Source organism: Hippichthys cyanospilos, chromosome 9 (genome assembly GCF_059441005.1).
Source record: "Hippichthys cyanospilos isolate Australia breed blue-spotted pipefish chromosome 9, RoL_Hcya_1.0, whole genome shotgun sequence".
Classification (NCBI taxonomy): domain Eukaryota; kingdom Metazoa; phylum Chordata; class Actinopteri; order Syngnathiformes; family Syngnathidae; genus Hippichthys; species Hippichthys cyanospilos.
The window spans coordinates 1,537,209-1,551,823 of NC_142377.1; the positions used below are offsets into that span (position 1 = coordinate 1,537,209).

The window sequence follows — 14,615 nt, forward strand, 5'->3', positions numbered from 1 at the left end:
TTCCTTAGTTTAGTATCCACATTGTACACATCGTTTTAGTGTTCATTTTTATAAACATATATTTATCAAAAAAAAAAATCATAAAACAAAAAAAGTCAGCGAGATAAAAGCCCGGACATTTTGGGGTCGGGTTGGGCTCGGGTCTAAAATCTTACCTTTATTCCATAATACTGGCGCACGAATGGAAAAGGCCCTTCATTCCGCGGACTTCTTTTTAGCCCATGGGGTCGATAAACAGGCATTTTGTGACCGAAGTTGTCGGGACGGAACATATGGTGATGCAAAGTCGACGAGATAGGAAGGAGCTAAACTGTGTAAAGTTTTATGAATAATTAACAACTTAAAATCACATCTCATATGTATTGGAAGCCAATGCAGGTCAGCTACAATCGGAGTAATATGATCGAACTTTCTCATCCTTGTCTGTCACAAAGCCATCGGTCCAGCCACTCATTGCCCAACACATCACACCGGCTCATCCCTTTTGCCAATCACTGCCCAACACATCTCACCGGCTCACCACTCCTGCCAATCAGCCCTGAACAGCACTGGTTGCCATGATCCACCACCCAGTATAAAGCCCAGCCTTTTCCCTTCGCAATCTGCCAGATCGTCTCCATGCGTCCAGCAGAGCCTTCCAGCAATACTTCCGACCAGCTTATCCATCCTGCCGAAATAAGCTCCCTGCTCGAGGTCCTGTCCTATCTGCCTCCTCTCTGATCCATCCGCCTGCCGATACCCCTCTTCCCTGACCCAGAGAGCCCCGCCACTGTGGCTCGTCTTCATCTGCCTTTGCCCCCGCAAGTACCATTCAACAAATAAACATTCTGTCCTCACCTTCACTCATCTGTGTGTGCTTTTGGGTACTCCATCTCAGAGCTGTGACATTGTCAATCGCCTTGCTGCTGCATTTTGTACAGACTGCAGGCTTTTGACGCAGGACATGGGAACCCCATAAAACAGACATTACAAGAGACTAGCCGCCACATACCAAATGCATAAATTAAAGTTTCAGCATCGCTAAGAAAAAGAATAGGGCAAATCTTAGCTATATTGCGAAGGTGGAAAAACGTCATTCTTGTCGTATTAATAATGTGTCAGAAAAGAGAGAGTTGAGTCAAATATCATGCCGAGGTTTTTTTTTAAAAAACTACTTTGAGAAATAGTACAGTTCAGGTTCAACGTAATATTCTTAATCAAGTGCCAATGATGAGCAGGGCCAACAATTAACATCTCTGTTTTACTAGGGTTAAGAAGCAGAAAACTGGAAGACATCCATTGTTTAATCTTGGCAAGGCAGGCCTCCAGTTTACTGCACTTGCACGGATATGTTCTTTCTAAAGGCATGTATAGTTGGGTATCATCAGCAAAGCAATGAAAACTAATAGCATGTTTAGGTAAAATATATCGCCAAGAGAAATCATGTAGATGTTGAACAGTAAGGGACCAAGTACTGACCCCTGCGGGACACCACATGAGAAGGAGAAAGATTCAGACGCATTGCCATAAGAGACACTATGCGTCCTTCCCAGGATGTAAGATCTGAACCAAGAAAGTGCTGATCCCGAGATACCAACACATGATTTAGGATGTTCTATAAGAATATGATGATTAATAGAGTCAAATGCGTTTGCTTGGAAGCGGGTCGAGCATACAGGATGTCGGCTTTGCTGCATTAACCAGGTGTGTAAGACACTCCAGGGATACAAAATCAAACTGGGACAGGGTTACCAGACTTTCATGAACCTGATTGTCCAAACTAGCATCAGCAATCACAGGACCCGAGGGGGTGCCTTTTTTATTTCATCCCTCATATGTATATGTGTATATATATATATATATATATATATATATATATATATATCTCCACATATATATATATATATATATATATATATATATATATATATATATATATCTCCACATATACATATATATATATATATATATATATATATATATATATATATATATATATATATATATATATATATATACAGTGGTACCTCGGTACTCGACCATAATCCGTTCTGAGGTGGTGGTCGAGCACCGATTTGTTCGAACACCGAAATCAATTTTCCCATAAGAAATAATGGAAAGTATGTATGCACAAGTAAATGTGCACAAGCAGTACATAATAAAGATAAAGATAAATAAAGCATTATAAACCGTTTTGTATAATTTACTTACGTTTTGGAGAGTGGTTGATGGCATACAGGAATGGATGCGGAGAGGACGGGAGGGAGTTACTCCTTCCATGATGACGCTAGCTAACTGCGACGCGAGGTACACCGCGTTCATATTTTGCTATAATTTCCTTCTTCGGTTCAATAGTGGTCCTCATTGTTTTCCTCTTTGCCTTCCCCTTATCACTGTCTTTCTTTGGACCCATTATTAAGGGCTAGAGCAACACGAAAAAGTTTAAATCCGGGAAGAAATACTCGAACAAACGTCTTACTCCGCTGGCGGTCTGAGTTGAACTGGCGCTTACCCGCTGGCCGAGGAGCGCGTTCGGGTCGGCTCGGCTCGGATCGGCTCGGCTCGGCTCGGCTAGTCGAGCACCGAAAATCTGTTTGAGGTCCGATGCATTATCTACTCGAATTTTTTGGTCGAGCACCGATTTGGTCGAGTATAGAGGCGGTCGAGTACCGAGGTACCACTGTATATATATATATATATATAAAGGTAGTGGTACTGGGCTAGTTCTAGGTTCGCGCAGGCTGGCCTGTAAGTCAGGCCATGATGAAAAAAAAATAAATTCTAGTCCATTCAGAGAATTCTAACCAAACAAAACATATGCGATCAGGTTAAACACATTGTAGCAAACCAACAATAAAAGTATCTTACCAAAACTTGTCTGTATTTGTTGCGGTAAAAGAATTGTGTTAGCAGTTAGAGCTGTTGACTGTCCAGTGAGTTTACTGACTGCAATCAGGGAACAGGTGTGCCCTGGTTCAATTAGGCTGTGGTGTTGCCACTTCCTCCATGGGGGAGGGGCAGTTTGGTCTTATTTCTTTTCCCTTTCTGTTCTATTTATATTTACTTGTATACTGGGGTTACAATAGCAAAAGGCTCACCTGTGCCTTTTCATGGACCAAATAAACATCATTCCCCACGTGTCACACATTTCAGGTACAGTGCGCCCCCGGTTTACGAACTTTACGAATTTTTCATCTTCCAAACGTGGACCGCGGCGTTTTTTTGTCCCCCTCTTACGCACAAACTTTTTGTCTTACGAACAATCCAACATGCCGGTCAGTGTGTCCGCACTATTTTTTTCGCTTTGCTGCATCAACAAAATTAACTATTCTTGCATGACACGGAAATGCCGATATGCTTTTGGTCACAGTCACGGCCTCAGTCACGGTCTCAGTCACAGAGATGCCGATATGGTATTGGTCGAACGCCTTCATCTAGCTCAGGGGTGGGCAACTCAAGCCCTCGAGGGCCGGTGACCTGCATGTTTTCCAGTTTTCTCTCCCTAACACACCTGATTTAAACCATTAGCTCATCAACAAGCTCTGCTGGAGCTTGAGAATAATCCTAATCATTTGAATCAGGTGTGTTTGAGAGAGAAAACAGGAAAACATGCAGGACACCGGCCCCCGAGGCCTGGAATTGCCCACCCCTGATCTAGCTTGATGGCACAGCTGGTCGGTGTGTTGTGAAGACTTTGCAAACTTTATCTGTTGGACATGGCTTCTAAAATTGCTAGTGGCGGTAAAGGAAGAAGTAATAGGATGATGACAATAGAAACCAAGCAGGAGATAATAAAAAAATACAAAGGAGGCACACGCATAGTTAACCTTGCTCGTGAGTATGGCCATAACCGCTCGGCAATCTTCTAAGGGCAAGACTTTCCTTGCCGGGGTACGGACCTCGGTCGACAACAAAATGGAGAGGCTTCTTCTATTATGGATTAAAGAGAAGGAACTCGCCGGTGATATGTTCTCGTTTGAGAAAAGTTCTAGTTTAAGAAAATAAATAAATTCTGTGGGTTCGTCTCTGCTCCCCTCCGCCTCCACCCACCTCAAGTCACGTCTCCCCAAAGGTAAATGTCATTTTTCCTTTGTATATTTATGTTATTTAATTTAACTGTACAGTAGATTATGTTACTAATTTTTAATATGTGTATAAAGTCGTGGTGTTTTTACACGTTTTTTACAAGGTTTTTGCACGCGTTGGGGTGGGGCTTCAAAATATGTGATTCAAATTTCCTTCGCACCATAGTGGTGCAAGTTTTGAGGATACACTGAAAATTGTGAAATCCTGATTCTGTCAATATTTTAAAGTGAGTGAAGCAACAGGAGGTGGTGAAGATGATTATGATAATGATAGGAATGGAAGAAAAGAGGATGAGGATGAATCAGGTATGACTACAACACTGATGGTGCCCTAGTTGCTGCTGCTCAGCCTTCCCAATCTGTCCCTTGTCTGTTTTTGTTAATATGCCATTGAGTGCAACCATGCCATCACCATCTCAGTGACTCATGGAGAGATGCATGGGGGCAGATGTATTGTACATGTAAGGTCTGGTCTTCATTGATGACATTATATTTTACCTGGTCTCAAGGAGCATAAAGAGCAACTGACATTTAAGATTATATCCATGTGATCGAGACAGTTTTGTGGATGACACACATTTCAATTCGTCTTCGCTCCCTCTCAAGCTACTTGCAAAGTGAATTTTTAGAAATAGCAAAAATTATGAAACAAGATGCTCTGAGTTTAGAATCAAACAGCTTATATTGTAAAGCCATTTGTGCATGATATGAAAAAATAAATAAATAAAACATTTAATGTTCTTTATCAGGGCTACCTCTAACCAAGAGGTTCAAGGATACGTCCAGGCACCAAAGGCTTCCTGTTGACAAGAGCAAAGGACAGTTCTGTCTGCAGGAACACGGCAGATGTCTTGATCAGGTGTTGTCCAAAGCGCAGGGTCGACATGTCACTCGCTGAAAGGTCTGAACAGATGTGGACACCATAAGGAATGAAACTTTAACGCTGTCCTCCACAAACATATACAGTATGATACTGCATCGAAAAGGCCAAATGTTTAGACACACATTCTACTATTGTTATAGGAATGACTGTCGAAAGTTGTAGAATTTCGCACTTTTGGTTTAGTAGCTTCTGGCCTTGCTGTTCTATAGTACAAATTCAACATGAAAAGTTATCTCATGCAGCAAGCGAATAAGCAGAAATTGCAGATATAGTTCACTTTTATTTGACTCATTTTCATTCATGTAGTTTATTTTTTATTTTATTTTTGTATTTAATAAAAATGCAAAAGTTCTTAAGTTGTGTGAACTTATTTAAATATAACATATTGTCTTTGAGGTGAAGCATAGGGCAATTTGGAATCTACAGAGTTTTAGCAACTGCAAGCAAGAAAAAAAAAAAAAGGAAAAATAATTGCTGATTAATTGACTATTAAAATCAATAGTGCCACTAGTGAAAGCCCTAGCTCAGTTTGTTACTTTTCGGTTTTTGCCAATACTGTAGTTACTTTTGAATATGTGCCTCAAGATGTACGTAATGCGACAATAAAGGGAGAAGCACAATTAATAACGTCAACGCCTAATTGCACCTAATCACCTGGAAGACACTCTAGTGAGGCAGAATTGACAACATGACAAATGAAACTCGCATATGTTTAACACACAGTGCGATGAAACACTAGTAATGAATAATAAAGAAAATAACATGACACCTAACACTATAATACTCACCAAAGTCTATAAAGTAATAACACAATTATATAACAACTAATAAAGTGACCTTTGGGATTGAACATAATGAAATACATAATAGGAGTATTAAAATTAACATTCATGTCTGTGACATTGTAGTGTTTAAGATGCAGGCTTGTAAAGTCACCATTTGGAGTTTGTGCCAGCTCAAAAAAAGTATGTGTGTGTGTGTATGTACATATATATCGTATTTTCTGGACTAGAAGGCGCAGTGGTATATAAGCCAAAGCAGCAAAATATGAGCAAAAAAAAAGATTTTTTTTTGTCAGATAAGCCGCACTACACTATAAACCATAAGTAATAACATCAGATATTTACACAAAAAGGATGGTATATGACGTTAATATTTTTTTTTTTTGTTATTGTCTGTCAACAGCAACATCCTCTCTTTAACATAGAAAATGGATAAATAGCAGTTCAAAATCGAAATATATACTTCAATAGAATTTTTTTTGTCTCTCATTGTTTGAAAGTTTATTTTAGTGAACATAACACATTCTACATAATTCATATACAATCATAAATACATAAATAAAATCCCTTATACCGTGTACTGAATATAAAATTTACACGTCACAAATTTACCCAAAATGGTATGCCTTCTCTTATTAAATAAATAATAATTTTTTAAATAATATATTGTTCTTTCGAGCATAGCCATTGATTCTCATCTTTTCAGTGTTATCTGATAATTGTATATATATATATATATATATATATATATATATATATATATATATATATATATATATATATATATATATATACACATATATATATACAGATACAGTCGGCCTCCGGTTTACGAACACCCTCTTTTACAAACATTTCGACTTACGAGCGTGGTCCGCGGAGTTTTTTGTCCCCCACTTACGCACAGACCATTCGCCTTACGAGCAATCTGGCATGCCGGCCATTATATTTGTTCATATATTTTCGCCTTGCCACGCCATCAAAATCAGTAGTTTAGGCTTGTCACGGTAACGTAGAACGATATTGTTCATACAATGTCACAGTCACTGTCTCAGTCACGATGTCAGTCACGGTCTCACTCACGGAGATGCTATTGGCCGGCGTCACGTGTATCACAGAAATGCCGATATGCTATTGGCCGAACGCCTTTATCTAGCTTGATGGCACAGCTGGTCGGGATGGAAGGAAGGAGAGAAAATGAGTCAAAAACGGAAGGAAGGAATGTTGTGAAGACTGCAAACTTTATCTGTTAGACATGGCTTCTAAAATTGTAAGTGGCGGTAAAGGAAGAAGTAAGAGGATGATGACAATAGAAACCAAGCAGGAGATAATAAAAAAATACGAAGGAGGCGCATGCATGGTTAACCTTGCTCGTGAGTATGGACGGAACCGCTCGGCAACATATATATATATACACACACCTTCCACTAGCATCTCTACACATTAAAGCATCACTCCAGCCTCCGACTCATTGACTATTGGTATTTTAAGATTTTTTTTTTTTTTTTTTTTTAAGGCTTTGCTTTATTGAAGAGGAACAAACAACGCACCAAATATTGTCTGGATTTTTCAACCAGCATTTCATCAAAGATTGACACATTTTCTGGCTTTCCACATTACATTGCATTTCAGGTACTCTTCAAAATGCAGACATGGAAGACGTCTGCGGTGACCAGTGCGAATCATGAAACAAAGACCTCTAACCTGTTGTCTTGTCGCACCACTTGGAAAACACATGGGTATCATCCCCTTCAAGATCAGTTGGTATTTTGAGTTACTACTTTTAACATTTAAACATTGTTTTGTTTTGTTTTTCGAGCTGCAATTGGTCAAATGACAGAAGGCACACATTCGACATTTCATTTATCAAACAATCAGATGTAAATGTTTTCTTCTTAACAACTCCAAATTCATAATCATGCCTTCAAATTGTAGTTTTGACTTTTTATTCAGAATTCTTATTGTTTTATTTTATACTTTTGTTATTTGTAGGTCAAATATGTGCTCGATGAGGGCCAGCCAATAAATGAAATCATCATTAAGGATCGTTACACTTGCATCACATGAGAGAATACCTTAACCCTTGGACTGCAAAGACAAATTGATTCAATCATTTGGATGGAACCTTATTAGTATATATATATATATATAGATATATATATATATATATATATATATATATATATATATATATATATATATATATTTATATATATATATATATATAACCCCAGTTAAACCCCCAGTTAGGGGAAAATCAGAAACCTCCAGAAGGGACCACAGGTGGGAGGAGCCCCCTTCCAGGCCCACAGGTTGAAGTGGATGCTGCATGTAGCAAATACAGACATACACATAAACAATATAGATTACAGAAAACATATTGTGCTATATAGTGCAGTGATGTCTTGACAGCAGGCAAAGCCATTGGGCAGGAACCCTCCCACATTCCAACCAAGTGGACCGCAGACGGCCGGCCGATCTCCAAACCCGCGATGGTTGATCAGCGCAGGACCAAATGGAGGCGGTCAAGTCAACCCTAATTGATGATGCGCCTTATAATCCGGTGCGCCTTAGTGCCGAAAATACGGTAATTCTTCTTCCACAGAAGCTCATAAATTGTTCAAGACTCTCTCCAGAGGATTTTTAAAAACTATTTCTATCATCCAGGTTATTTTTTATCCATTTATATAACAATCCTTTTATTTTTTTTCCAATCATACAGTATGATCTATTTTTTTTTCAATCTATGAAATTCAAAATTGGGAATTATTAGTTATACATATTAGTTGTGATTTAATACAAAATCTCCAATACTGCCGTAGAAGTGGACTTGTTCTTCTTGAAACCATATAGATTTTCACTTATTATATGATACAACTTAAAAGTTAACTTACCAATGAAATTATTAAGTGTGTGTATGTGGATATAATTTTTCTCGATTTTTTTTTGCCAATTGTGGTAATATTTATTTTGGTCTCCACTTGTTTTTTCCATTTTAGAATGACCTTTACCACTGTCAATTTTAGATGGGGAAAAAAAAAAAAACAGTTGTAAAGGACGTATCACAAATGTATGCAAAAGCTTGGACTGTACTACATTATCCATATATATGGCCTGGTGCGATAGCTTGCTGAAATATAAAGAGGCTCTTAGGTTAGCAAAAACAAATTACTTTTCCAAAATGATTAGTCTTAATAAAAACAACCCAAAAGATTTATTTGAGACAGTAGCGCAGCTAACACAGCAGCAGCAGGTTAATCATAGTTCCCTCCATTCAGCACACGATTTCATGCAATTCTTTACTCAGCGGATTCAGCTAACAAGGGACGAAATAAAAAAGGCAGCGCCGCTTACCCCCTCGACTGTGATTGTTGATGCTAGTTCGGACAATCAGGTTCAAGAAAGTCTGGTTACCCTGTCCCAGTTTGATTTAGTATCCCTGGAGCGTCTTACACACCTGGTTAATGCAGCAAAGCAGACATCCTGCATGCTCGACCCGCTTCCAGGCAAACTCGTTAAAGATTTATTCCTGGTCTTAGGGTCATCTGTTTTGAATATTATCAACCTGTCACTCTCCTCTGGCATTGTACCTGAAGCTTTTAAGACGACCATCATTCAACCATTACTTAAGAAACCTCACCTAGATCCTGAAGATCTCCTTAACTATAGGCCAGTGTCACACCTTCAGTTTATCGCCAAAATTCTTGAAAAAGTTGTAACACAACAGCTTAGCGATTTTGTGATAGACAACAATAGATTTGAACTCCTTCAGTCAGGTTTCAGGGCCAACCACCCAACTGAGACAGCCCTAGTAAAAGTGACGAATGATGTTCTCTTAGCCTTGGATTCCAACATCTCATCAATATTATTACTGCTTGATCTTAGTGCCACATTTGACACTATTGATCATCATATTCTTATAGAACGTCTTAGATCATGTGTTGGTATCTCGGGATCAGCACTTTCTTGGTTCAGATCTTACATCCTGGGAAGGACGCATAGTGTCTCTTATGGCGATGCGATCTCAGAATCTTTCTCCGTCTCATGTGGTGTCCCGCAGGGGTCAGTACTTGGTCCCTTACTGTTCAACATCTACATGATTCCTCTCGGCGATATTATACGTAAACATGCTATTAGTTTTCATTGCTATGCTGATAATACCCAACTCTATATGCCCTTAGAAATACCGGATCCGTGCAAGTGCAGTAAACTGGAGGCTTGCCTTGCCGAGATTAAACAATGGATGTCTTCCAATTTTCTGCTTCTCAACTCTAATAAAACTGATAGGTTATTTATTGGCCCTGCTCATCATCAGCACTTGCTTAAGAATACCACGCTGAACCTAGAAAACTGTATTATTTCCCAAAGTAGTTCTGCAAAAAATCTCGGCGTGATATTTGACTCAACTCTCTCCTTTCAAACACATATTAATAACATGACAAGAATGGTGTTTTTTCACCTCCGCAATATAGCTAAAATTCGCCCTATTCTTTCTCTTAGCGATGCAGAAACATTCGTGCATTTGTTACGTCGCGCCAAGACTATTGTAACATTTTGTTTTCTGGACTTCCCATGTCCTATATTAAAAGCCTGCAGTGTGTACAGAATGCAGCAGCGAGACTATTGACAAGGACGAGAAAGTTTGATCATATTACTCCGATTCTAGCTGACCTGCATTGGCTTCCAATACACGTGAGATGTGATTTTAAGGTGCTGTTAATTACTTATAAAATTTTACACGGTTTAGCTCCTTCCTATCTCGTCGACTTAGTATCACCATATGTTCCGTCCCGACAACTTCGATCACAAAATGCCGGTTTGCTATCGACCCCACGGGCTAAAAAGAAGTCTGTGGGATCAAGGGCATTTTCCATTCGCGCCAGTACTATGGAATGCCCTACCTATGGAAGTTCGCGCAGCCACCTCAGTAGAAATCTTTAAATCCCAACTAAAAACAAATTTATATTCAAAAGCATTTAGTTAATTGAGCCTGTCTGCAGCTTTCTTCTTTTTTCTTTTTTCCTGTCCCCCTCTTCTGGCTGGGAGAGGGGGCAAGCTAGATGGTGAGGGTTGACTTGACCGCCTCCATTGGGTCCTGCGCTGGTCGACCATCACGGGTTAGGAGTTCGGCCGTCTGCAGTCCACCTGGTTGGAATGTGGGATGGTTCCTGCCCAATGGCTTTGCCTGCTGTCAAGATTTGATTTTCCCCAAATTGGGGTTTTTGAGTTTTTCCTTACCCTTCTGGGAGCTTTGACAGCGGATGCTGTTGTGTACCTTATACTGAAAAGATGTCTCTGTACGACCTCTTTTCATCAGTGAAGCCCTTTGAGACTTCGGTGATTTAGGGCTATATAAATAAAATTTGATTGATTGATTGATTGATTGATATATTGAAATCCCAATTGTTACACTATTTCTAATGTGTAGTGTAAGTGGCCGAATACCTGAGAGGATGATTTCTGAGTTGATTTCTGGGAGTCAGAACGTCACACACTTGATTGTGGGAGGAGAAACGTAAGGATGTATTTATTTATTTATGTTAAAATCACCAAAGGGATGAAGCTCTGACCATCTTTTTCCATACCTTGACTTTGACTTCACCAACTTGAGACTCATTTAACAGCTTCTGTGATGACACAAAGTTACAAATGACTGAAGTTAAAACATGGACATTGTATCACATTTGAGTCACAATGGTTTTCTAACTGTACATAAATAGATTATCAAATTATTATTCCGCTATTAATCAAGGATTCAAGATTCATGTGGACATTCTTCTAAAAAATGTACAGAAAGCTATAAGACATGAATACAGATGATGAGTGATTTAAATGAGAGAGCGAGAGAGGGAGTGAGAGACTTTGATTAGATGTGTGTCTGTGTCAGCGATGTTAATCATTCTCATTAGCCTCTTTCAGATAACGGGCTGAGATCAGGAACTTCCTGATGTACCTTGGTAGTTTGAGTACCCCACAACTTTCACATACAAAATGTTCAGGGCCTGATACAGTTCGACAAGACAGTTCGCCACATGTGACACAAACCTTTATAAATCAGCTGTACAAGTTTGAAAAAATCTGAAACTTCACAGACACGTGAAGTCTCAAGCCCTTAACACACGTGTTTAAGAATTTCTTCAATTGCTTATAAGGCCACCTAGTGGCAAACCAAAATGTCAGTCCGATGTCTCGCGAAAATAAACAAGGTTGCTGTATTTGGACCCAGATGGTCTTATCTTTTCAAAACTTCATATATTTGATGGATTTCCAATGCAGAACACACCTTTTTCAACGTTTTTATGTGTTTAGCTGAGCCCTTTAAAGTAACATTGCTGAAATTAAGTCTGACAAGCCTCTAGACAGCCCTGCTTACCTCCACCATATTTTACGAAGTTTCGATAATGGGCGTGGCCTCAACGTCCATTTTCATTCCGAAGCTTTATCGGACCAGTCAAAGCTGCTGTAATTTGACCCATATGATCTGATCTTCTCACAATTTCACACATTGGATGAAAATGTATTCCTGAAGACATCGACAAACATTTATTCCAGTTTAAAGCTAGCGCCACCTAGTGGCTGCAAAAAATGTCATCAGTCGAAAGATTACAGTCAATCCTGAAGGTTCTCCATTTTTAAAACTTTTCACCAATGGGCGCAGCCAGCACGTCGTCTCAAATTCCAATGTCTCGCCAATCTGTAAAAGTTTCTCTAATTGGACCCCGATGGTCTTTTTTTTTTCTAAATTTAATATAGTTGGTGGGAGTCCAATGTAAAAAACACCTACTAACCAGTTTTTTGTCGTATTGCGAGCGCCACCGAGTGGGAGCAAAAAATGTATAGTCGAAAGATTGCAGCCAAACCCAGTTGGTTCGCCTTACAACTACCAAAATTTGTAGGCATATGAAGGACCCTAAGATCTAAAAAACAATCAGATAGCCATACACTAATATGTAACTCTTCCACTGCTGCAGCCTTCTCTTATACTGTTGACCCCATCAACTTTCAATTTGACCTAGACCATTATCAGACTTAGAGGCACAACTGGTCCAAAAGTAGTCACGATCCCATAAAATATATGATGGAGGTGGGCTTGCAAAACATGAAGTCCATGTTTCCTTCACCCACAGTGACAAAAACCTTTATAACTCAGCTGAACAAGCTTTAAAATATCTGAAAATGGACGGTTATCATTTAGACTCATGGCCTAAATCTTCTACATGACACATTACCAAACTACCAATAGCGACACCTGGTGTCAGACAAAAAAGTTCATTTGTGTCACGTTCTGTCTGGGGTTTTCAGGTTTTTGGATTTAGTTTCAGTAGTTCCTGGTTCATTTCGTCATTCATTCGTGTTGTTTTTCCCTGCGTCTGCCTTTGTCTCAGTCTCGTTAGTTTTATCTCGTCCACCTGTTGTCCGTGTGCCTCTGCTCCTCTCGGGTTAGCCTATCCGGTTCCCCTGCCTCCTGTCCCCATCCAGCTGTAGTGTGTTTTCAGTAATTAGTATTCATGTATTTAAACCGCCGTTCCTCTGTTGCTTTTGTCGGATTATTGTACCTCGTCACTTCGTGTTCCCTGTGCCTCTGGACTCGTCCTCCAGTCTTCCCCCGTCGTCCCATTTAGTCTCGTGAGTTATATTCCGTTCCTCATTTATTTTGCTACTTTGTCAAGTTTTTGTCTTCTGCTTTTCCTGCCCTGTTTTATTATTAAAAGAGCATTTTTGTTTGAGCAAACCCTCTCCGTCCTCCTGCGTTTTGAGCCCCTTTCCCTCCACCGCCTCACGTCGCCATGCCTCGACGTGACAATTTGTACACTTTCATGTACTGTGCAATGCCTGTTTCAGTAAATTAATGGAAAATTAGTCAGGAGAATATTGAGATAGGTACCATTATGCATCTCAAGTTTTATGACTTTTCAAATTTGGGCGTGGACATTACACCGCCTCAAAATCCGATGTCTGGCCAGAGCAATAAAACTTAAATGTAATTGGACCAAGATGATCTTCTCTAAATTTAATTTCATGGGAGTACATTGCTAAACACACTTTTTTTCCTCGTAGTGCGGGCGCCACCTGGTGGCAGCAAAAAATTACATTTTCATTTACCTTGTTGAGCCGGTCAAAGTAATATCATTTAATTTTTTTCAGACATGCCTGATTTCCTCCACCAAATATTACGATGTTTTGATACTTGCCGTGGCCTATACAGCAGTGCTCATTACGACGATTTATCGTAACATTAAATGCTAATGTAGTTTGACCCATCTTGTCATGACTTCACACGTTCAATGAAAGTCAATTCCTACAGACATCAACAAACATACATTCCATCGTAGTGCTAGAATCACCTTGAACAAACGTACATTCCGTCGTAGTTCGAGAATCACTTTGTAGCAGGAAATAATATATTACCGATTTTGCAATTTCAATTACTTATTTGCGCACATTGAACAATTGCTAATGAAAATTTGCCCTTTTCTTAAAACTTTACTTCAATTGTTCGCATGCACATGCACAAATACATTCATACCCAAATATGTTCATACCTCGAACTGTTCATACTTCAATCATACAATTGTAACAAAAAAACTGCAGTAACTCAACCCACATTATCCCACCTTCTCTAAAATTTACATATTTGATAAGAGTCCTGCACTGAAGTCATATACAACTAATTTTTCATCGCACTGAAGTCATCTATAACTAATCTTTCATCGTGCATACTCCTACTTGTTCATACCCCAACGTGCAGAGGTCTCCGAGGGCCCGTTATAGCTGCTTGCAGCTCAAGTTATTATTATTCTAGTATAGAACCAGAGATATGAATTTTTTTATGTGCCTTTTTGGACTGTTTTTTGGATGTTTGCAGGTACCGAACTCCTCTTAATA

The 14,615-nt window shown here is 39.3% G+C and overlaps 1 protein-coding gene across 6 annotated transcripts in view; it reads right to left on the bottom strand.

The window, feature by feature from the left end:
* fhit (fragile histidine triad diadenosine triphosphatase) overlaps positions 1-14,615 on the bottom strand; it is an 88,449-nt gene that overhangs the window by 67,706 nt on the left and 6,128 nt on the right. For all 6 annotated transcript variants that reach the window (XM_088424160.1, XM_088424158.1, XM_088424156.1 and 3 more), the window contains exons 2-4: positions 11,315-11,356; positions 11,175-11,223; positions 4,845-4,967 (exon numbers count right to left, since the gene is read on the bottom strand). In XM_088424160.1, the coding sequence (XP_088280286.1) occupies positions 4,845-4,950 (106 nt within the window). In that variant the 5' untranslated portion in view covers positions 4,951-4,967; positions 11,175-11,223; positions 11,315-11,356. The remainder of the gene's footprint in view (positions 1-4,844; positions 4,968-11,174; positions 11,224-11,314; positions 11,357-14,615) is intronic.